We start from the raw sequence: 24,689 nt of genomic DNA on the forward strand, positions 1-24,689 counted from the left end.
CTTTTTGTATCACAAATACAGTACTGTAATTGCAAATCTGGTATGTCATAAATGTATAGATGTAGCAGTACTGTCTATCTGTATGTCATGTATGTCATATATGTTACGATGAATTGGAAATGGGGGACCCTGGTGTAAACAAGACGAAAGTCTTTCTCTGGTCTGCATCCCCTTAACAATTGTATGTATTGAGCTGTACTGCACTGTACCCATTCTGCAATCTGTTAATAAAGTTTTCATTCATTCATTCATTCATGATGGTCTGGGGAGGGTGTAGACTACCACATGTCTCCTCCGTCGGTCTGGGGAGGGTGTAGACTACCACATGTCTCCTCTGATGGTCTGGGGAGGGTGTCGACTACCACATGTCTCCTCTGATGGTCTGGGGAAGGTGTAGACTACCACATGTCTCCTCTGATGGTCTGGGGAGGGTGTCGACTACCACATGTCTCCTCTGTCGGTGTGGGGAGGGTGTAGACTACCACATGTCTCCTCCGTCGGTCTGGGGAGGGTGTCGACTACCACATGTCTCCTCAGTCGGTCTGGGGAGGGTGTAGACTACCACATGCCCCCTCGGTCAGTCTGGGAAGGGTGTAGACTACCACACATCTCCTCTGATACATGTGGAGTCGCCAGCAGCTTCTTTTCACTCGACAGCTAGGAGTTTCACTGGGAGTTTTACTGTAGTAAAAGTAGTAATACTAGTAATTAGGGTCGTTTGTGTACCGTTACACCCCTACTAGTAATATAGTAAAACTAGTAATACTAGTAATATAGTAAAACTAGTAATATAGTAAAACTAGTAATACTAGCCTGTGGAAGAATGGGTGTGTGTTTGATAGTGAGTGAGTGAGTGTCTGAGTGAGTTGAGTGAGTTGAGTGAGTTGAGTGAGTGAGTGAGTGAGTGAGTGAGTGAGTGAGTGAGTGAGTGAGTGAGTGAGTGAGTGAGTGAGTGAGTGAGTGAGTGAGTGAGTGGGTGAGTGGGTGAGTGGGTGAGTGGGTGAGGGGCTTGGCTGACCTGTAGGTGCTCTGATATCTGTCCCAGGGCAAAGAGGCCAGCGCTGCGTACCACCTGGTTACTGTCAGACAAACTCTGACACACCGTCTGTAGTATGGACGACAACATCCTAACACACACACACACACACACACACACACACACACACACACACACACCAGTTAGAATGGGATCACAGCCCTGATCATGAAACACTTTTATGTTGACCACCTTTTTTGTAAGGGATAAAAATTCAGCTACTCTTGGAGACCAATGGATGTTCTAAAGAAACTGTTTATTGATATTTATATTTTATATGAACATACCTGCATCAGGGTTAATCTTCTCAAGTTACTACTATAGGTATATTACAGCTCTTTGGTACCAGATCCTCCCATTTACAGGGTGATCTACTGTATGGACACTAGGAAGGGACCAAGGCTTCTACTGTATGGACACTAGGAAGAGACCAATGCCTCTACTGTATGGACACTAGGAAGGGACCAATGCTTCTACTGTATGGACACTAGGAAGGGACCAATGCCTCTACTGTATGGACACTAGGAAGGGACCAAATTTAATTTCTTGATTCAGAAAAATATTATCATGGAACAAAACTTTCAAAGCACCTTGTTAACACATTGGGCGCCGTGCATTGTACCCATCATTGGGTCCAGTCTGCCACCGCTGTAAGCCTATGGAGATGTTTACCTTCTTTGCAGGGCTATAACTTCTTTAATATTATAGCTATATCAACATTACTATGGCCCATTCAACATCGGATATATATCGTTCCGGATGTGGGAACGTTATATTTTTTCATTCATACATTGTTGTGTTAATACCGTCGAGAATATAAGTATGTTTTTAAGGTTTACTGCTGTAATTCCAAAAACGCGAGTTATAGGCCCTGAAGCATATGATAGATTATCGATTGGCGTTTCTTTCCTATACACGCTATATTAAAAAATTCAACTGTATATGATCGGTATACATTATGCTTCATCATGCGTGAAGGAAAGGGGGGGGGGGGGGGTCGTTTATAATTCCTTGATCGTCAGACAGTAACGGCTTTATTTAGTATGGGTTGATATGTTGAGCAGATGGTTTGCAGTGAAATGAATAAACAATCGGGCTGAAAATAACGTTATATTCCTCTTACCGTTCGCCGATGAGACTGGAGGAAAAATATTCCAATTATTTGACGTCAATCTGCTAGATCCATTTCCCGTTTGTATGACGCAATAAACGCCGAAATCATATAGATTATTGCGTTTCGAAAGCGATCCGATGCACTCGAGTGTTTGTCTGGACCCACGTAACAAGATAGTACTGCCGGAGGGATTTCCTCGATGCACCAGCGCCACTTCCGGTTTGGCGTGGAGTGTAACTCGCCCGATCATCCACCAGGTGGCTGTATTGAGGCGTTGCAATATCAGACAGGGTGCAGCTGCAGTCCCGCAGGGAGGCTGGATGAATTATGAATGCCATAGCGAAAAAATTAAATATTGATCCCAACAACGAATTATCACGTTGTTGGCGTTCAACGCATGGCGGGCAATAATGAATTATCACGTGGTTGGCGTTAGGGATGGGTACCTTTCACATTTGAACCGATACGGTACCGGTACCCAACGGTACCTTTTTTCGGTACTTTAGTCTCTAAAAATGTAATCTACCTACCTCAGTCGTGAAAAAAATAATCCAAACTTCAAATAACTACCGTACTTTTCGGACTATAAGCCGCGGCTTTTTCCCCCATTTTTCGACCCTGCGGCTTATATAACGGTGCGGCTTATATGTGGACAAAACCCGAAAATCGAAATATTGCTTTTTTTTACTGCATTGAAATGTTATTTATCTGTTCCCTTATTTACTTAATACAACTTGTAAATGAGTTAATTCTTGTTATTTGTCCGACAGTATTGTGTCCCAATGGGAGTCACTCTGTAGAGGTGGGAGTCATTCTCTGTAGAGGTGGGATCTTAAAGCTCAATATAAGAACGGCCATGCACCACCACCCACAGAATCGAGAAAGAGCAATCAATCTGTCAATCCTTTCCGTGTCCGGGCCGGGTGAGGTTTCCCGTGTTGAGTCAAATTAAGCCGCAGGCTCCACTCCTTACATATGGTAATTAAACATTAAAACACATGCGGCTTATAGTGCAGTGCGGCTTATATATGTACACATCATTCAATTTAGCTGCTGCGGCTTATAGTCAGGTGCGGCTTATAGTGCGAAAAGTACGGTACACTTTCGACCGTTTTTGGCTTGCCATTGCCCCGACTGCTTTGTTGTTGAATCAAGTCAAATCCTAGGTAAGCGTATATTGTGCGTTTGAACGTTGAAAAGAAAAAAAAATTTATAAAAAAAATTAAATACCACCCCCCCCCCCCCCCCCCCGGTAGCTCACGTGAATCGATACTCTGTAGTACCGACGTGTTTCGGTAAGTACCTTTAAAAGTACCGAATTCTGTACCCATCCCTAGTTGGCGTCCAATGTGTTAAGAATGGGTTGTTTTCAAGGAATTCCAGGCCTTGACTTTTTTTTGCAAAAAAAAAATCAAGCACGTTAAGCACTTCAAGGACCTTGTGGTGCGAACCCTGGTTTCACTTTAACTTGTTCAGCCCAGGTCATGACAGGAGCACCGTCTCTGCTCAGGGATCCATGTTACACAAAATGTAGACCAGTATAATCTCGTCATATGGCAGCCGGCCTGCACTTCCCAAGGCGTCTTACTTGGTGCGTATGTGGTCGGCACAGCCTTCAGCCAGCACGGCCAGGCACATGATGCCCCCCTTCCTCTCGTAGGGGTTCTCACTGGCGAGACACGCCTGCGTCAGCGGCATCTAGTACCAAACAACACACAGCGGGTTAACATTTCATGTTGAAATCTTTATTTCGAACATGTAAATAAAACAAAATAGAATCTCTAGCAATGAAATGGAAAAGAAAAAACGAATAAAAGAACATATAATAATATAACGTATAATAATATATCATATCAAGAGCATTTGCTTGAAATCAACCGATAGAGAACCTCAATATTATTATTACGGTAACCGACATGGCACATTATCTGATGGTCAATTTGAGTGGTCAGGCCTCTTACCAGATGTTGGAAGAGCTTCTCTGGAGGCATGTGGAGTGCCATCGTGTCAATGATCTGCAAACACAAAAACACAACACAAACATAACAGCATTTAGCCTTATTCTCTATTAGAAACACAAACATAACAGCTGTTACAAAGGGTCAGATTAAACCGAATATATGTATCTATTTATGGATATATATTGAATAGTATTTGTATGTCGTTTGATATCCCTTGTATATTCCTTGTACATATGCACGGAATATCCCTTTAGCCTACTATAGACCATAATATTTCATTCTCCTATTGGATGGCGTGCCACCAGCGCCAGTGCCGAGCCCCTAGAGCCGACTTGAAAGCTACCGTCAGGGCTTGTCTCAACATGCCCAGCTCTGCCCAGGGATACGGCGACAGAAATGAGATAGGCACTATTTGTTCCCCGTACATATAAATATGGCGCAGGCGAATACAGGACCTTCCTTTTCAGTTCGAGTTGGAGTTCAGTCTTGTTCAGTTCAGTTACCAAGTAAAGCCTCACCCACTATGCAACGTGCGGCAGAGTAGGGCTCGTATTGCCCCAAAATAGAGTCGTGTTATCCTAATACGTTTGTTCAACGTATCGTTCGCTACTTACTAGTAAAAGCCTTCATTACGAGTCAAAGACCACGTGAAGTGAGTAATTGTGCGTCTACCTAGAGCACTTATTGCCGCGTGCTAATAGGATAGTAACGTCAAGTTCAACTGTGAACTACCGCGCACCGGAGGATTTACACCGGCGACAGCAGAGCCCTTTCCGGCAGGATTATTATTATTCTTCATTGCTTTGACTGTGGCTGCTGGAGCAGAGAACCGTCTACCCCGCTGCTGTGTGGGATCTACCGTGAGGACATCACTCGAGCCCGTCTCAAGGAGAGACTCCACGGCTTCACCTGTGCGGCGCGCACACTGGGATTACAGCTGCCTTTCCCCGCTGACACAGGGAGTAATTGTCGTCCCTGTGGAACCCATTGACTTTGCATAGAGCATTGCCTCCCCCTGCTGGCTTACAACCGGTAGTACCCCCCTTCCAGTATCTCCAGCTATCTCCCCAGAGTACCATAGATATAATTGGACATTCATTATTGATTTGCCTATGCATAATTCCTTTGCCTTATAAGCGCAATTAAAGTAAAGTATATTATGTAATAATACCTTTGATGTAATAAATATTCTAAACGAGTATTTGTGTGGAAACCGTATCATTGTGGAGGAGTTCTCATCTGATATACTTGTGTACGGTATGGCCAGTAATGTACATAATAATAATAATAATAATAATAGATTGAATTTTAAGAGAGAAGCGCCTTTCTCAGACTCAAGGACACTGTACAAGGAAAGGATGGAAAAAAAATAAAAGTAAGTAATAAAATTGAAAAAATATATATAATAAAATACATAAAAGATCTGTGTATAGTAACAACAAGAAAAACAAATAAGATAAGAGATAAAAATAAATAAAAAAATGAGGCAAGTTCTGTCCAATTGGATGAAGTGGTTAAAATTAACAAACAAACAAACAACAAAACAAAACAAAACAACGGAATCTGTGGCTTAAAAAGAGTCAGGGGTGGGCTACTTGGGAGCGGGGCCGTGTTGCGTGAAGGCAAGTGTGAACAGGTGGGTTTTTAGCTTGGTTTTGAAGAGGTTGATGGTGTCAGAGCCTCGGATGAGGGGGGCATAAGACGGTAGTGGTTTAATGATACCAATACTTGATTAATACAGTCAGGGAATTGTACCCCTCAGTTACAACAGCATTTAGCCTCATTCTCTATTAAAAACACAAACATAACAGCATTTAGCCTCATTCTCTATTAGAAACACAAACATAACAGCATTTAGCCTCATTCTCTATTAGAAACACAAACATAACAGCATTTAGCCTCATTCTCTATTAAAAACACAAACATAACAGCATTTAGCCTCATTCTCTATTAGAAACACAAACATAACAGCATTTAGCCTTATTCTCTATTAGAAACACAAACATAACAGCATTTAGCCTCATTCTCTATTAAAAACACAAACATAACAGCATTTAGCCTCATTCTCTATTAGAAACACAAACATAACAGCATTTAGCCTCATTCTCTATTAGAAACACAAACATAACAGCATTTAGACTCATTCTCTATTAGAAATGCAAACATAACAGCATTTAGCCTCATTCTCTATTAGAAACCCAAACATAACAGCATTTATTAACAGCAGTTGTTGGCCTACCTGAGCAGTGTAGTGTTTAGGCCTCTGGTTGTCGGCCTACCTGAGCAGCAGTGTAGTGTTTAGGGCTCTGGTTGTCGGCCTACCTGAGCAGCAGTGTAGTGTTTAGGGCTCTGGTTGTCGGCCTACCTGAGCAGCAGTGTAGTGTTTAGGGCTCTGGTTGTCGGCCTACCTGAGCAGCAGCAGTGTAGTGTTTAGGGCTCTGGTTGTCGGCCTACCTGAGCAGCACTGTAGTGTTTAGGGCTCCGGTTGTCGGCCTACCTGAGCAGCAGTGTAGTGTTTAGGGCTCTGGTTGTTGGCCTACCTGAGCAGCAGTGTAGTGTTCAGGGCTCTGGTTGTCGGCCTACCTGAGCAGCAGTGTAGTGTTTAGGGCTCTGGTTGTTGGCCTACCTGAGCAGCAGTGTAGTGTTTAGGGCTCTGGTTGTCGGCCTACCTGAGCAGCAGCAGTGTAGTGTTTAGGGCTCTGGTTGTCGGCCTACCTGAGCAGCAGTGTAGTGTTTAGAGCTCTGGTTGTTGACCTACCTGAGCAGCAGTGTAGTGTTTAGGGCTCTGGTTGTCGGCCTACCTGAGCAGCAGCGTAGTGTTTAGGGCTAATTAACAAATTAAAACGCAAAAGAACGCAAAAAAAGACCACAAAAAATTAACGCAAAAAACGAACGAAAAAAAAAAACTAAAGCGAAAACGCAAAAGAACTAAGGCAAAAAAACGAACAAACTAAAACAAAAACGCACAAAAATGTACGAATTAAAACGAAAATGCAAAAAAATAAACGCTAAAAAACGAACGAACTAAAACCAAAACGCAAAAAAAAAAATGCAAAAAAATTAACGAACTAAAACTAAAAAAAAATAAAAAAAAACGAACGCAAAAAAAATAAAACGAAAACGCAAAAAAACTAAGGCAAAAAAACGAATGAACTAAAACAAAAACGCACAAAAAAATTAACGAACTAAAACGAAGAAAAAAAAGAACAAAAAAAAACGAATGCAAAAAAAAACTAACGCAAAAAAACGAACGAACTAAAACAAAAACGCACAAAAAAAAACGCTAAAAAACGAACAAACTAAAACGAAAACGCAAAAAAAACGCTAAAAAATTAACAAACTAAAACGAAAACGCAAAAAAACTAACGCAAAAAAACTAACGAACTAAAACGAAAACGCACAAATTTACGAACTAAAAAAAAAAAAAAAAAAAGTAAAAACGTAAAAAATAAATGTACAGTGTACAGTGTTTAGGACTCTGGTTGTTGGCCTACCTGAGCAGCAGTGTAGTGTTTAGGGCTCTGGTTGTCGGCCTACCTGAGCAGCAGCAGTGTAGTGTTTAGGGCTCTGGTTGTCGGCCTACCTGAGCAGCAGTGTAGTGTTTAGGGCTCTGGTTGTCGGCCTACCTGAGCAGCAGTGTAGTGTTTAGGGCTCTGGTTGTCGGCCTACCTGAGCAGCAGTGTAGTGTTCAGGGCTCTGGTTGTTGACCTACCTGAGCAGCAGTGTAGTGTTTAGGGCTCTGGTTGTCGGTGCCTACCTGAGCAGCAGTGTAGTGTTTAGGGCTCTGGTTGTCGGTGCCTACCTGAGCGGCGTAGTGTTTCGGGCTCTCGTTGTCGGTGCACTCCCCACTGTCGTTCTCCTCGTCCTCGGGGTCGTGCTCGCCGGGCGCGGGTGTGGCGCTCAGCACAGGGAAGATGGTCTGCAGGATGGGGCCCAGCAGCTTCTGTTTCAGCACCACCTAGCGGGGGGGGGGGGGGGGGTGAGGGGCCAGGGCCTGGTTTTAGACCGCTGGCTGTGGTGGTGGTCACTGTCCGTCTGTCACACTGTTGTCCGTCTGTCACACTGTACTACATCCGTCTGTTACACTGTACTCTGTCTGTCTGTCACTGTACTCTGTCCGTCTGTCTGTCACTGTACTATGTCTGTCTGTCACACTGTACTCTGTCTGTCTGTCTGTCACTGTACTATGTCCGTCTGTCACACTGTACTATGTCTGTCTGTCTGTTACACTGTACTGTCTGTCTGTCACACTGTACTGTGTCTGTCTGTCTGTTACACTGTACTGTCTGTCTGTCTGTCACACTGTACTACGTCTGTCTGTCACACTGTACTGTCTGTCTGTCACACTGTACTATGTCTGTCTGTTATACTGTAATATGTCCGTCTGATTTCTCAATGAATCATTGCCCAATCACCTTGCAAAACACCTTTATTCTCTTTATGTATCAATACTTAGACAATTAATTTAGAGGATAGGTTCAAACCCTATACTTGAAATACAATAGTGCGATTAGACTCCTCTTAGAAGGACAGAATAGAAAAGAGTGTTCAGTTGGAGGTGAGTTGGAGGCTGTGGTGAGTGACTAGTGGTGGGGGGAAATATCGATACGTAGTAGTATCGCAATACTATCGTATCGTATCGTGACTCAAGTATCGTGATAGTATCGTATCGTGAGGCCTCTGGTGATTCCCACCCCTATGAGTGACCGTACCTTGCTTTTCAGTCGGATGAGAAAGGCGATGCAGGAGAGAGCCTTCACTCTCACCGAGTCACTCAGAGTGGTGTCCGCGCTCACCTAGCAAACACACACACACACACACACACACACACACACACACACTGTTGTACTCAGGCCTAACAAAATAAATTGTTTGGTTCCTGTTGGGTGTCAGTTAAGGCCATGGGTAGGTAGGGAATATATTTTATTTTATTTTTTCCCACGGCGACTATGGATAGGGAATTTTTTTATTTTATACTAATGTTCACGACAACATGGATGCATGTACTCTGCCAGCATGTTTAATATCCATAATACTAAAGGTTAAAATACAAAGACACTGTACTACAAAAGTACAAAGGTAGTAGTATTAAAAATGCCACCCCCAAATACTACTCACTAAATATCCTGACGTCAGAGAGCTGTGCAAATAGTGAAATACTTGCTTTTTATATATTCTCATTATTGACATGGACTGCCACTTTTTGACTAAGATTTTAAAACAAAACTTTATTGTAAAAATATATATATATAAATAAATAATAAATAAAATGTACTCGTAAAATTAATTCGGGTCGCACCTAAATCGGCAGGGTCGGTCGGCAACCGGAACCAAACCATTTATTTTGCATGGCCTCATCATTGTATCCTGTGTGAGAACATTGGGTCGTGCTCTCTGGTAGAGAGAGACGTGAGTCTGTACTAGGGCGGACAAAAATAATGCCGTTCGACTATTCGTTCTAAAAAAGAAACACAGATTCGAACCATTCAAATATCCAATAGTAATCAAACCATTGGGGACCTGCGTGACACTTCTGTCTCTATTCATTAGTCAATATCTAGACGTTTTACCCTGAGGCATGATGTACAATAAAGTGAGTTACTTACATTCTTGACTAGAACTCCCAAAATGGCGTAAAAGAAATAATAGGTAGGCCAGCTGTATTTACAGAGCTTGCATACAACTTGGTCTAGATGTTCCACAAATTGATCAAATTCCAAAGTATTTCCAAACAGGGCTTTTTAGATTGAGCTCAGAGTGCAAATCATTCACTTTGCGACCGAGTCGTTGGGTCCTGAATAGGGATGTACGATATTATCGGCCGATGGGCATTAAAATGTAGTGCCGTCAGGCGATTAAAAATAATCTAATTAATTACAGGATTTGTAATTAATTAATCGCATTTTAATCACATAACCATTTTATGCCTGATATTTTATATTCTATAGTCATATTTCAAATTGCATGTGTCCAGATGGCAGAATTCAGTACTGTATCTACAAAACCTTCTGTTTAATCATCTTCCATCTATTAATTTGCTTAGATTTTTCAGGTCTGGTCAATTTTAGCATAGTGTTATTCACAGTCAAAGATTAAAAAAAATGTATTGATATTCTCATTTGGTTCATTACAATTTACTCAAGCCTAGTAACAGACACAGTATTTCTGACACTGGGAATACATTCCCTGAGATCCATAGTCAGATACCAAGAACATGCAAATGGGCCATATTAAAAAAAAAGTCTGTAAATGTAAATTGAAATAAAAAATAAAAATAAGTAATTAATTTTGAGTTAATTTTCATAACGTGATAATTTGCTGTGTAATTAATTAATCGAATTAACGCGATAAACTGACAGCCCTATTAAAATGTAATATCGGAAATTATCTATCGGTACCGATAGATAGGGAGGGGGGGGGGGGGGGGGGGAGACCCCGCATATATCGGTATCGGAAATTAAGAGTTGGACAATATCGGTATATATCGGATATCGGTAAAAAAGCCAATATCGAACATCCCTAGTTCTGAACTCTCTACCATCATGCGATGCAGTCGTCGTTGTTATTGGCAGCACGCTCTTGAGCTCCGCTTAATGAAAGTGACCTCTCACTCATGACCAGTTGAAAGTCCAGTAAGAAGAGAGAAGTCAAAGCTCTCACCTCCAGACAGAAGTGGATGATCTCAGTGATGTGAGGCACGATGATGGACACCTCACTCTCCATGAGCTCATCAAACACCTCCATGGCCTCGCTGGCCTTCTCCTACACACACACACACACACACACACACGTCACTTTACAGAACATCATGTTCATCAGAGGGCTTAGAGTATAGGAAGAGCAGGGCAATCAGTGTGAACACGTAATGGGAGGCGATGTCCTCAGTGAAAACACACCACATCATTGTCATCATTGCTAAAACTGTCATATTATGTACACACCTACAATTGTCTGTGGAATAGCAATCAACTGCGTCAATATCAGGAATGCCAATTTCAATATTATCCATGTTGATGACAAAAACTAGCCAAGTCGTTAACCTAGCTTAGGGGAAAGGTGAAAAATAAATGCACTCAAAAGATATATTAGTGCTGTCTATCGATTAAAATATTTAATCACGATTAATAGCATGATTGTCCATAGTTAACTCGTGATTAATCGCAAATTAATCGTGTTTAAAAAAAAAAGTGTATCTACCTTAAACCGATCTTTTTCAAGTTCCAAGTTTTAATACTCTTATCAACATGAGTCAACAAATGCTTGCTTTATGCAGCCATTTAACACAAAAGGATGACCCAAAAGGATGATTCAAAACAGAGTGATGCACAAAATAACTTAAAAGAAATTAATTTTAAAACAATGAATAAAGTGTGCATGAAATAGGGGAAAGAAAACGTTAGGAACTTGTTACATTCACCCACACAAGAGCTGAGGACTCACACCCCCCTGCCCCCCCCCCCCCCCCCTCTCTCACACACACACACTCTCCCAGCTCTCTCACCCCCCTCTCACACACACACCAGAAACAAACATAGTATCAATGAGAGCATCAATAATACACCCGAGTGAAGTCTAGTTTAAAAAAAAAAATATATATATTTTTTTTTTTAATTAAAGAAATTGTGGTGGCCATTAGGGCTCATGTGATTGCATGTAGCATCAGCATTGTCAACACCTCAAGCTCACACCAAAGGGGCACGGTCTGTTGAAGTTGGCAACACTGTTTGGGGGCCATTATGGACCCTGTGTGTAATACATCTGTAGTGTGTAATTCCATAGTAAGGATTGGGTTTCTTCATTGAGCTCTTATCCTTATCATTAAGGCACAAGTATCTTGTGTTTTTATTATAAAGTAAAATGTGCACAGTGGGGAATTTTCTACAAACGTTGAAATTATGTAATCAATCAACTGGTAGTAAGAAGATGAGGAGGTGTGTGCGTGTGTGGGTGTGTGTCGACTATCGGCTAATTTTGGCGACTACAAATAGACTATACAAATCCTTAGTCGGGGACAGCCCTAACATATATATATATATATATATATATATCTTAAATTAAGAATCTTAAATCAAAAAGATATATTTATTTATATGACACGTTTCTAACATCCTAAACATTGTAAAGTTGCTCCTCAATCAAAGAAGCCTCCTGTACCTTTACCGGTATCAGGAGGTTTACGTCCCACTCCATTAATTTCAGAGCTCTTTTCTGCAGCTGTGACAAGAATCCTCCCTCTTGAAATGAGCCATTCAGAATTGTGTGTACAAGATGGGAGCTTGTGCAAAAATCTTCTCTTTTCCATCAATTTTCTTTTCTTTTATTTAAAAGGTTAAATCTAAAAAATATTTCTGACATTTATAACGGCAAGATTGCTATGCTATTGCTGGATCTCCAGTCATATTTGATCTACAACGTCTCGTCTGAAAGTTGGATCTGAATTATGTTCGATGCTACACCACTGCAAGATGTACAATAATTATCGCATTTGTACAATAAAAGCAGCTCGCTCATTACAGGCACAGAAATACTCCTCGAGAACAGGACTGAAACAGAGAGGTATAGAGGCTGCTAGTGCTAGAATGAGAACAGGACTGAAACAGAGAGATATAGAGGCTGCTAAAATGAGAACAGGACTGAAACAGAGAGGTATAGAGGCTGCTAGAATGAGAACAGGACTGAAACAGAGGTATAGAGGCTGCTAGAATGAGAACAGGACTGAAACAGGTATAGAGGCTGCTAGAATGAGAACAGGACTGAAACAGAGAGGTATAGATGCTGCTAGAATGAGAACAGGACTGAAACAGAGAGGTATAGAGGCTGCTAGAATGAGAACAGGACTGAAACAGGTATAGAGGCTGCTAGAATGAGAACGGGACTGAAACAGAGAGGTATAGATGCTGCTAGAATGAGAACAGGACTGAAACAGAGAGGTATAGAGGCTGCTAGAATGAGAACAGGACTGAAACAGGTATAGAGGCTGCTAGAATGAGAACAGGACTGAAACAGAGAGGTATAGAGGCTGCTAGAATGAGAACAGGACTGAAACAGAGAGGTATAGAGGCTGCTAGAATGAGAACAGGACTGAAACAGAGGTATAGAGGCTGCTAGAATGAGAACAGGACTGAAACAGAGGTATATATGCTGCTAGAATGGAACAGGACTGAAACAGAGGTATAGAGGCTGCTAGAATGAGAACAGGACTGAAACAGAGAGGTATAGAGGCTGCTAAAATGAGAACAGGACTGAAACAGAGGTATAGAGGCTGCTAGAATGAGAACAGGACTGAAACAGGTATAGAGGCTGCTAGAATGAGAACAGGACTGAAACAGAGAGGTATAGAGGCTGCTAGAATGAGAACAGGACTGAAACAGAGAGGTATAGAGGCTGCTAGAATGAGAACAGGACTGAAACAGAGGTATAGAGGCTGCTAGAATGAGAACAGGACTGAAACAGAGAGGTATAGAGGCTGCTAGAATGAGAACAGGACTGAAACAGAGGTATAAGAGGCTGCTAGAATGAGAACAAGACAGAAACAGAGGTATAGAGGCTGCTAGAATGAGAACAGGACTGTAACAGAGAGGTATAGAGGCTGCTAGAATGAGAACAGGACTGAAACAGAGGTATAGAGGCTGCTAGAATGAGAACAGGACTGAAACAGAGAGGTATAGAGGCTGCTAGAATGAGAACAGGACTGAAACAGAGGTATAGAGGCTGCTAGAATGAGAACAGGACTGAAACAGAGGTATAAGAGGCTGCTAGAATGAGAACAAGACAGAAACAGAGGTATAGAGGCTGCTAGAATGAGAACAGGACTGTAACAGAGAGGTATAGAGGCTGCTAGAATGAGAACATGACTGAAACAGAGGTATAGAGGCTGCTAGAATGAGAACAGGACTGAAACAGAGGTATAGAGGCTGTTAGAATGAGAACAGGACTGAAACAGAGGTATAGAGGCTGCTAGAATGAGAACAGGACTGAAAGAGGTATAGAGGCTGCTAGAATGTGAACAGGACTGAAACAGAGAGGTATATAGGCTGCTAGAATGAGAACATGACTGAAACAGAGGTATAGAGGCTGCTAGAATGAGAACAGGACTGAAACAGAGAGGTATAGAGGCCGCTAGAATGTGAACAGGACTGAAACAGAGAGGTATAGAGGCTGCTAGAATGAGAACAGGACTGAAACAGAGAGGTATAGAGGCTGCTAGAATGAGAACAGTGTTAAGTTAACTTTGGTGTTTGGTACTAGTACAGTTAATACGGTATCACTAACGGTTCTGTTAGTTAGCCTACTTCTACTGCAGCCTTTACGGTAATGTGAGCAGAGGGGAATGCGCGCAGTTGTTGCTCTTCACTTGTTGAACTGTACGGAGACTGTGGCCACTATGCTGTTGAGCGTAAAATAGACTGGAGTACAAATAAAACAGTCGTCTTATTTGCAGACTAACATGGTAGCAGAGGATGTCGGCCTCTAACGTTACTAACTACAGGCTGCCGCCTGGACTGGACGAAAAGAAGTCTTTTGAGAAGTGGAAGAATCAAGTGGAAATATGGAGTCGGGTGACGGATTTAGTCAAGAAGAAACAAGTGTTGGCTGTTGCTCTAGATGGGTGTAATATAACACTTTTATCTAAGGAATCAGATACGGAAATATTCATGGTTGAGGCTCTGGGAACGGCAGTCATTGATACGCCGTGCACGCGGACTGTATGTGGTGAAAAATGGCTGGATAACTATGTTGGGGGACTAGATGAGAGACAAGTCAAAAGATTGGTTAGCACAGAGAGTAGCGAGGGGATGGGCGAGTTGGGGATGGGCGAGTTGTACATTCTACAAAAAACAGAGGTATAGATGCTGCTAGAATGAGAACAGGACTGAAACAGAGGTATAGAGGCTGCTAGAATGAGAACAGGACTGAAAAGGAGGTATAGAGGCTGCTAGAATGAGAACAGGACTGAAACAGAGGTGTAGAGGCTGCTAGAATGAGAACAGGACTGAAACAGAGGTATAGAGGCTGCTAGAATGAGAACAGGACTGAAACAGAGAGGTATAGAGGCTGCTAGAATGAGAACAGGACTGAAACAGAGGTATAGATGCTGCTAGAATGAGAACAGGACTGAAACAGAGAGGTATAGAGGCTGCTAGAATGAGAACAGGACTGAAACAGAGAGGTATATAGGCTGCTAGAATGAGAACAGGACTGAAACAGAGGTATAGATGCTGCTAGAATGAGAACAGGACTGAAACAGAGAGGTATAGAGGCTGCTAGAATGAGAACAGGACTGAAACAGAGAGGTGTAGAGGCTGCTAGAATAAGAACAGGACTGAAACAGAGAGGTATAGAGGCTGCTAGAATGAGAACAGGACTGAAACAGAGAGGTATAGAGGCTGCTAGAATGAGAACAGGACTGAAACAGAGGTATAGATGCTGCTAGAATGAGAACAGGACTGAAACAGAGAGGTATAGAGGCTGCTAGAATGAGAACAGGACTGAAACAGAGGTATATAGGCTGCTAGAATGAGAACAGGACTGAAACAGAGGTATAGAGGCTGCTAGAATGAGAACAGGACTGAAACAGAGAGGTATAGAGGCTGCTAGAATGAGAACAGGACTGAAACAGAGGTATAGATGCTGCTAGAATGAGAACAGGACTGAAACAGAGAGGTATAGAGGCTGCTAGAATGAGAACAGGACTGAAACAGAGAGGTGTAGAGGCTGCTAGAATGAGAACAGGACTGAAACAGAGGTATAGAGGCTGCTAGAATGAGAACAGGACTGAAACAGAGAGGTATAGAGGCTGCTAGAATGAGAACAGGACTGAAACAGAGGTATAGATGCTGCTAGAATGAGAACAGGACTGAAACAGAGAGGTATAGAGGCTGCTAGAATGAGAACAGGACTGAAACAGAGAGGTATATAGGCTGCTAGAATGAGAACAGGACTGAAACAGAGAGGTATAGAGGCTGCTAGAATGAGAACAGGACTGAAACAGGGGTATAGAGGCTGCTAGAATGAGAACAGGACTGAAACAGAGAGGTATAGAGGCTGCTAGAATGAGAACAGGACTGAAAAGGAGAGGTATAGAGGCTGCTAGAATGAGAACAGGGCTGAAAAGGAGAGGTATAGAGGTTGCTAGAATGAGAACAGGACTGAAACAGAGGTATAGAGGCTGCTAGAATGAGAACAGGACTGAAAAGGAGAGGTATAGAGGCTGCTAGAATGAGAACAGGAGTGAAACAGAGGTATAGAGGCTGCTAGAATGAGAACAGGACTGTAACAGAGGTATAGAGGCTGCTAGAATGAGAACAGGACTGAAACAGAGAGGTATAGAGGCTGCTAGAATGAGAACAGGACTGAAACAGAGAGGTATAGAGGCTGCTAGAATGAGAACAGGACTGTAACAGAGAGGTATAGAGGCTGCTAGAATGAGAACAGGACTGAAACAGAGGTATAGAGGCTGCTAGAATGAGAACAGGACTGAAAAGGAGAGGTATAGAGGCTGCTAGAATGAGAACAGGACTGAAAAGGAGAGGTATAGAGGCTGCTAGAATGAGAACAGGACTGAAACAGAGGTATAGAGGCTGCTAGAATGAGAACAGGACTGAAACAGAGAGGTATAGAGGCTGCTAGAATGAGAACAGGACTGAAACAGAGAGGTATAGAGGCTGCTAGAATGAGAACAGGACTGAAACAGAGGTATAGAGGCTGCTAGAATGAGAACAGGGCTGAAACAGAGAGGTATAGAGGCTGCTAGAATGAAAACAAGACTGAAACAGAGAGGTATAGGGGCTGCTAGAATGAGAACAGGACTGAAACAGGGAGGTATAGAGGCTGCTAGAATGAGAACAGGACTGAAACAGAGGTATAAGAGGCTGCTAGAATGAGAACAGGACTGAAACAGAGAGGTATAGAGGCTGCTAGAATGAAAACAGGACTGAAACAGAGGTATAGGGGCTGCTAGAATGAGAACAGGACTGAAACAGAGGTATAAGAGGCTGCTAGAATGAGAACAGGACAGAAACAGAGGTATAGAGGCTGCTAGAATGAGAACAGGATTGAAACAGAGAGGTATAGAGGTTGCTAGAATGAGAACAGGACTGAAACAGAGAGGTATAGGGGCTGCTAGAATGAGAACAGGACTGAAACAGGGAGGTATAGAGGCTGCTAGAATGAGAACAGGACTGAAACAGAGGTATAAGAGGCTGCTAGAATGAGAACAGGACTGAAACAGAGAGGTATAGAGGCTGCTAGAATGAAAACAGGACTGAAACAGAGGTATAGGGGCTGCTAGAATGAGAACAGGACTGAAACAGAGGTATAAGAGGCTGCTAGAATGAGAACAGGACAGAAACAGAGAGGTATAGAGGCTGCTAGAATGAGAACAGGACTGAAACAGAGGTATAAGAGGCTGCTAGAATGAGAACAGGACAGAAACAGAGAGGTATAGAGGCTGCTAGAATGAGAACAGGACAGAAACAGAGAGGTATAGAGGCTGCTAGAATGAGAACAGGACTGAAACAGAGGTATAAGAGGCTGCTAGAATGAGAACAGGACTGAAACAGAGGTATAGAGGCTGCTAGAATGAAAACAGGACTGAAACAGAGAGGTATAGAGGCTGCTAGAATGAGAACAGGACTGAAACAGAGGGGTATAGGGGCTGCTAGAATGAAAACAGGACTGAAACAGAGGGGTATAGGGGCTGCTAGAATGAAAACAGGACTGAAACAGAGAGGTATAGGGGCTGCTAGAATGCATAATCCGAGTTTTATTCAGCAAAAACTTCCGAGGACATGTTTAGGGGACCACAAAGATATGTGTACATAAAACTTGTTGAAAAGGATGATGTCCCCTTTAAAGTCTCCCCGTTTACCTGGTCTGCCTTGATGAGGTGCTTCAGGGCAACGATCAGTCTGGGGACCAGCGAGCGCATCAGGTTCTGGAAGACAAGACCCCGTCAGTCACAGTGTAGTTCATTCAAAACTTCAAGGTAATCTATTAATCCAGCCATTATTTCTTTGAATTGATCGACAAAAAATCGAAGATTATTTTCCCCATTCTGATTAGTCTTTAAGAAATTTAAATGATTAACCCCCCCCCCCCCCCCCCCCAAAACATGAGATTTGAACTTCAGCTTAATCACATGCATTTTATTTGACCAGTATACAGTTACTGTATATTATTAGGGCCACACGTTATCAAAAGAAATGTGCGATATGAGATTAATTTGTTGGATATCACAATGGGTATATGACACGGCCCAGCCTGAGACCATGTAGGTCCAGCCTGAGACCATGTAGGTCCAGCCTGAGCCATGTAGGTCCACAGCCTGAGACCATGTAGGTCCAGCCTGAGCCATGTAGGTCCAGCCTGAGACCATGTAGGTCCAGCCTGAGCCATGTAGGTCCAGCCTGAGCCATGTAGGTCCACAGCCTGAGCCATGTAGGTCCACAGCCTGAGACCCTGTAGGTCCAGCCTGAGACCATGTAGGTCCAGCCTGAGACCATGTAGGTCCAGCCTGAGCCATGTAGGTCCACAGCCTGAGCTATGCCAATGGGCCGCAGCGTGGGGTCCCCATCAGATGAACCCTGGAGGGGGCCTCAGGGCCTCACCATCTCCTCAGTGCCGGTGTAGGCGGTGATGGCGGTGAAGGTCAGGATGCAGTAGTACAGGGCGGTGGGGTTGTCCAGGTCCTGCAGCACGGCGTCGAACAGCGTCAGCAGCTCCCGGTAGTGGGGCTTGAAGGGCTCCGGGTTGGACTCCACCACCTTGCTGAGCAGCAGCAGCCCCACCTGGGAGACACAGCGAGAGGGTTCGGGTCATCAGGGCTCCTGCTAGTTTCAACAAGTTACATTTAAAGGAACACGCCAACATTTGGGGAAATTTGAGCTTACCATCTTCTCCAGAGAGAGACAAGAAGATAGATACCAGTTTCCCCTCTCTGTGCGTTCAGTAGAAAGCCATCTGGCTGAACGTTAGCCTAGCTTAGCACAATGAATGGAAGCGGACAGTGACGGTTAGCCTAGGCATTGTCCAACTAACACCTCTCCCGAAGGCTAACAGGCACTGTCCGCTTCCATTCATTGTGCTAAGCTAGGCTAACGTGCAGCCAGATGGCTTTCTACTGAAAGCGACAGATTAATTGATAACAAAATAATCGTTAGTTACAGCCCTAAATAGAATAAAGCTAATTTGAGTCTAAAAACTCAAACATACATACTGTGGGTCCACAAAGTCACTCTCATTCATCACAGCAGCTTCCAAACTGTACACCTATTAATGACATCACACATTCCAAGGCACTATTGGAATTCTTAATTTGAGTGAGGTTTCTCGTTATTTCATGCTGACCGTTGAGTGCCACGGACGGGAAAACACGTTTTTAAAATCGTTTTTTTTTATTAGCGATTTCCATTCATATTTCATCAATCTAGCCGCCCGTTACCACTGGAACTCTCTCTGAGCTCCATTGGGAAAATACCGCCCCCTATCGTCTCTCCCTGTGGTACTGCACCCCATTGGATTAGACTGAATGAAAAGCATGGGGGGGGGGGGAATCCTGCTTCCTCATTTTACTTCTCAGACAAGTCACCCGAGACGAACGGATTCATTCTGGACCATCAGAACAGCGTGGAATCGGTGTTTCGACCACCCAGCGTTGGATCAATAAACGTGATCAATATTTGGAATGGCGATCAGGAATTGGAATAATATTTTTGGAGAACATCTGATCTGAGGTAAGGAATCTATTTTACCAGTCTTAGGATAATCAGAGCTTTTTTCACAGAGATATCAACGTGGGCCCTATGTGTGTGTGTGTGCGATCAGGAAATAAGAGATTCGATTTTTCAGCCCGCTTCTATAGCGTGCATAAGTACACATACACTATCGATAATCTAGCGTTTATTTGAAAACTATTCATAAATAGGCCGAAAAATGACAACGTGTTTTGTGTATTACAGTAAAAGGCGTTTATCACAGAATCTTCTGAAATGAACAGATTAAAAAACAATCAGTTTCGACAATGTTGACTGCAAACAAGTCATTGATAAGCGACGGCCAGATTAGACACATAGCCATAATTTAAGATGTAGTTTATGCGTTCGCAAATATGAGAGCTCTGTCATTGAAGTGGGTGGCGGCACGCAACAAGGTTTTGAGACGGGGAGGTGTGGCATCCAAAGTGTTAATGATGTAATTAATACTCTAAAATAAAATAAACTAATACTTAAGATTTGACATACAGCAACTACTGCACACAAGATCCATGATCTTCAGTCATCCAAAAAGACATTTGGCCGCTTGGCCCAGTCAAAAGATACCAGAATAAATGTGCGCCTGACCACAGACTCCGGGCCACTGGGCCCAACAGCTTCTCTGCAGGAAGCCCTGCAGTGTCCTGAATGGAACTAGAAACCATGGATTGAACTGGTCTCTAGGGCTGACCTTCGATTTTTTTTTGGCATTCGAAGCTTCGGGGCAGAGATTCGATTTTAATTCGAAGCTTCAAGATTCAAAAAAGAATATATATATTAAAAAAAATTATGTTGTGGGACTTGTGCAGCACTTTGTTCAACTTTGTCAGTGCTGTAAAGTTTAAACCTTTTTTAAATCTTAGACAAACAAAACACTTTGCTTTCATGAAATATTTGTAAACAGTCATTTGAGGCTTAATAAAAGCAGCACAATGAACACAAATCTGTCAGTGCCGAGTCCGACCTCATCTTAAATAACAAACAGCATTGCTTGTTGTATGTAGTTAACAAAGAGAGGCAGAGTTGATTTTGCACAATTCTCTTTTTTTATATAGCCTATATTCAAATTTTATTTTCCCATTTGAATCCCATGCCCATCGAACGACGCTTCGAAGTATTTAAGACAGCCCTAATGGTCTCACACAAAGTACCAGCCTGTGAGCCACCACCAAATGGACTGCATGTATATAGCACACTTCTATCTAAAGCACATTGCAACTTATGCGTTATATTCATCACTCACACACCGATGGCAGGGGCGGGCAACCATGCAAGGTGCCGACCTGCTCATCGGGAGCAGTTAGGGGTTAAGTGTCTTGTTCAAGAACACTTTGACACGCTGCTGGGAGGAGCCGGAATTTAACCGGGAACATTCCGATTACCAGACGACCACTCTACCTCCTGATCCACTGTCACCTCCTGACGCACTACTAGGTCTTGTGGTCTGTGTGTCAATGAATGAATGAGTTAATTAATTCATGCAAGTGACAGAATCAGTTAGTGACATTAGGGATGTCCGATATTATCGGCCGATATTGGCTATTATCAGCATTAAAATGTGATATCAGAAATTATCTGTATTCAATTTTTATTTATTTTTTGCATTCATTTAACCTTTATTTACCCAGGCAAGCAAGTAAGAACAAATTCTGATTTTATTTATTGTCAAAAGTATGCATAATGTTGTGTTAATTCCACAACAAGAGATATGTAATGTTAATTACCTGAAATTATTCCGTTTTTGGGGGGGGGGGGGGGGGGGGGGGGGCGGGGGGGGGGGGGCGACCCTGCATATATCGGTATCGGTTGATATCGGTATGGGAAATTAAGAGTTGGACAATATCGGTATATCGGATATCGGTTAAAAAGCCAATATCAAACATCCCTAGACATTACCAATCTATGAGATGCTTCACATCTTAAAAAGGAACATGAATTTATGTTCCGTGTGAACTTGGACCCATGTTGTACCTGGCGGTCCTGAGGGTTCTGGCTCTTGGTGGACTGGTTGAGCAGCTGCAGCAGAGCAGGCCAGCGGTCCGGAGTCTCGTGCTTCACCAGCACCGCGCTCAGCTGGGCCAGGGAGTGGCGCACCGTGTGTCTGCAGAACAAGAGACATGGCTCTATAGTCACATTCAAATAGGACACACTGGTGTTAGTGTGCGTCTACAGTATGTGTGTAGGTAGCTTTGATGTTGGTGTTAGTGTGTCTACAGTATGTGTGTAGGTAGCTTTGATGTTGGTGTGTGTCTACAGTATGTGTGTAGGTAGCTTTGATGTTGGTGTGTGTCTACAGTATGTGTGTAGGTAGCTTTGATGTTGGTGTGTGTCTACAGTATGTGTGTAGGTAGCTTTGATGTTGGTGTTAGTGTGCGTCTACAAGATGTGTGTAGGTAGCTTTGATGTTGGTGTTAGTGTGTGTCTACAAGATGTGTGTAGGTAGCTTTGATGTTGGTGTTAGTGTGCGTCTACAGTATGTGTGTAGGTAGCTTTGATGTTGGTGTTAGTGTGTGTCAACAAGATGTGTGTAGGTAGCTTTGATGTTGGTGTAAGTGTGTGTGTACAGTATGTGTGTAGGTAGCTTTGATGTTGGTGTAAGTGTGTGTAGGTAGCTTTGATGTTGGTGTAAGTGTGTGTGTACAGTATGTGTGTAGGTAGCTTTGATGTTGGTGTAAGTGTGTGTAGGTAGCTTTGATGTTGGTGTAAGTGTGTCTACAGTATGTGTGTAGGTAGCTTTGATGTTGGTGTTAGTGTGTCTACAGTATGTGTGTAGGTAGCTTTGATGTTGGTGTTAGTGTGTGTCTACAGTATGTGTGTAGTTAGCTTTGATGTTGGTGTTAGTGTGCGTCTACAACAGGGGTCGCCAATTAGATTTGCCCACGGGCCGAATTTTCCCCAAGCCATTTTGTGGCGGGCCAATGATAAGTGAACATTTTTTAACTGTAAAAAAAAAACGACATATACATGTTTGCACTGTCTTTTTTCTATTATAAAGTGCCTCTCAGACAGTGCATTACACATGAACAGATCAGTAATTTGATTTTAATGCAGGTGCTCGCATTATAAATCGAGATCAGTAGGGTGCATTTGATTTTAAGAACCACAGCGGGTGTATTATACATCGAATGTATTATTATTATTATTATTATTATTATTATTAAAACACAACACTCACCGGCATAATGCAGGCAGCCCTGCCCTGGACTTGATATTGTTTCTGCTTCGGTCCTCCAAAATCCATGTTAATAACATGTTAAATGTCCACTCGCGTTGAATGCCCACCCAACTTAAACAGTTGCTTGCTCGTGTTGCCATGTCAACAAGCGAGAGTCACCGGTTGCTTATTGCAAGAGTTACCTGTTGCGATAAACCCGTATTTTAAGAATGACACCTGTTTATTAAAATAAGCTTTATAGGTCGTAAGCTCCTCTTCTGGCTCATCATATTTCCCCGTTGCATTGCAAAGAAGTTATTCAAAGACGTTTGTTTTGTTTTTGCAAACGTTCGCTCGCCTCGCCGGCATGCCAAACGCGGAAGTGAAAGTGAAATTCCATTGGTTCTCCCAGTCCATGTGACCATTTCTAGCATTTCAATTGGCTATAGTGACAGCCATAGATATGATGAATAGATAGATACAGCTTCAAAAGACACTCTGGCGTCACAACGAGTGAATATTTCCTGCGCGTAAAAATTGTAACTGTAAAAAAAAAACGACATATACATGTTTGCACTGTCTTTTTTCTATTATAAAGTGCCTCTCAGACAGTGCATTACACATGAACAGATCAGTAATTTGATTTTAATGCAGGTGCTCGCATTATAAATCGAGATCAGTAGGGTGCATTTGATTTTAAGCACCACAGCGGGTGTATTATACATCGAATGTATTATTATTATTATTATTATTAAAACACAACACTCACCGGCATAATGCAGGCAGCCCTGCCCTGGACTTGATATTGTTTCTGCTTCGGTCCTCCAAAATCCATGTTAATAACATGTTAAATGTCCACTCGCGTTGAATGCCCACCCAACTTAAACAGTTGCTTGCTCGTGTTGCCATGTCAACAAGCGAGAGTCACCGGTTGCTTATTGCAAGAGTTACCTGTTGCGATAAACCCGTATTTTAAGAATGACACCTGTTTATTAAAATAAGCTTTATAGGTCGTAAGCTCCTCTTCTGGCTCATCATATTTCCCCGTTGCATTGCAAAGAAGTTATTCAAAGACGTTTGTTTTGTTTTTGCAAACGTTCGCTCGCCTCGCCGGCATGCCAAACGCGGAAGTGAAAGTGAAATTCCATTGGTTCTCCCAGTCCATGTGACCATTTCTAGCATTTCAATTGGCTATAGTGACAGCCATAGATATGATGAATAGATAGATACAGCTTCAAAAGACACTCTGGCGTCACAACGAGTGAATATTTCCTGCGCGTAAAATAAACATCATATTCTCAAAATAACCTGACGGGCCAGAAATTATTGCTGGCGGGCCCATTTCGGCCCGCGGGCCGCCTATTGCCGATCCCTGGTCTACAAGATGTGTGTAGGTAGCTTTGATGTTGGTGTTAGTGTGTGTCTACAGTATGTGTGTAGGTAGCTTTGATGTTGGTGTTAGTGTGTCTACAGTATGTGTGTAGGTAGCTTTGATGTTGGTGTTAGTGTGCGTCTACAGTATGTGTGTAGGTAGCTTTGATGTTGGTGTTAGTGTGTGTCTACAGTATGTGTGTAGGTAGCTTTGATGTTGGTGTTAGTGTGTGTCTACAGTATGTGTGTAGGTAGCTTTGATGTCGGTGTTAGTGTGTGTCTACAGTATGTGTGTAGGTAG

The 24,689-nt window shown here is 42.7% G+C and overlaps 1 protein-coding gene across 1 annotated transcript in view; it reads right to left on the bottom strand.

Annotated features, from left to right (window-relative positions):
* ipo4 (importin 4) overlaps window positions 1-24,689 on the bottom strand; it is a 63,935-nt gene that overhangs the window by 34,149 nt on the left and 5,097 nt on the right. Inside the window, exons 5-13 of the mRNA XM_084326668.1 lie at window positions 21,835-21,964; window positions 18,721-18,900; window positions 17,982-18,047; window positions 10,772-10,873; window positions 8,824-8,907; window positions 7,914-8,069; window positions 4,112-4,165; window positions 3,739-3,848; window positions 1,019-1,127 (exon numbers count right to left, since the gene is read on the bottom strand). Of these exons, the coding sequence (XP_084182794.1) occupies window positions 1,019-1,127; window positions 3,739-3,848; window positions 4,112-4,165; window positions 7,914-8,069; window positions 8,824-8,907; window positions 10,772-10,873; window positions 17,982-18,047; window positions 18,721-18,900; window positions 21,835-21,964 (991 nt within the window). The remainder of the gene's footprint in view (window positions 1-1,018; window positions 1,128-3,738; window positions 3,849-4,111; window positions 4,166-7,913; window positions 8,070-8,823; window positions 8,908-10,771; window positions 10,874-17,981; window positions 18,048-18,720; window positions 18,901-21,834; window positions 21,965-24,689) is intronic.

This window comes from Notolepis coatsorum (genome assembly GCF_963971535.1).
Source record: "Notolepis coatsorum genome assembly, chromosome: 12".
In the NCBI taxonomy this organism is placed as follows: Eukaryota; Metazoa; Chordata; class Actinopteri; order Aulopiformes; family Paralepididae; genus Notolepis; species Notolepis coatsorum.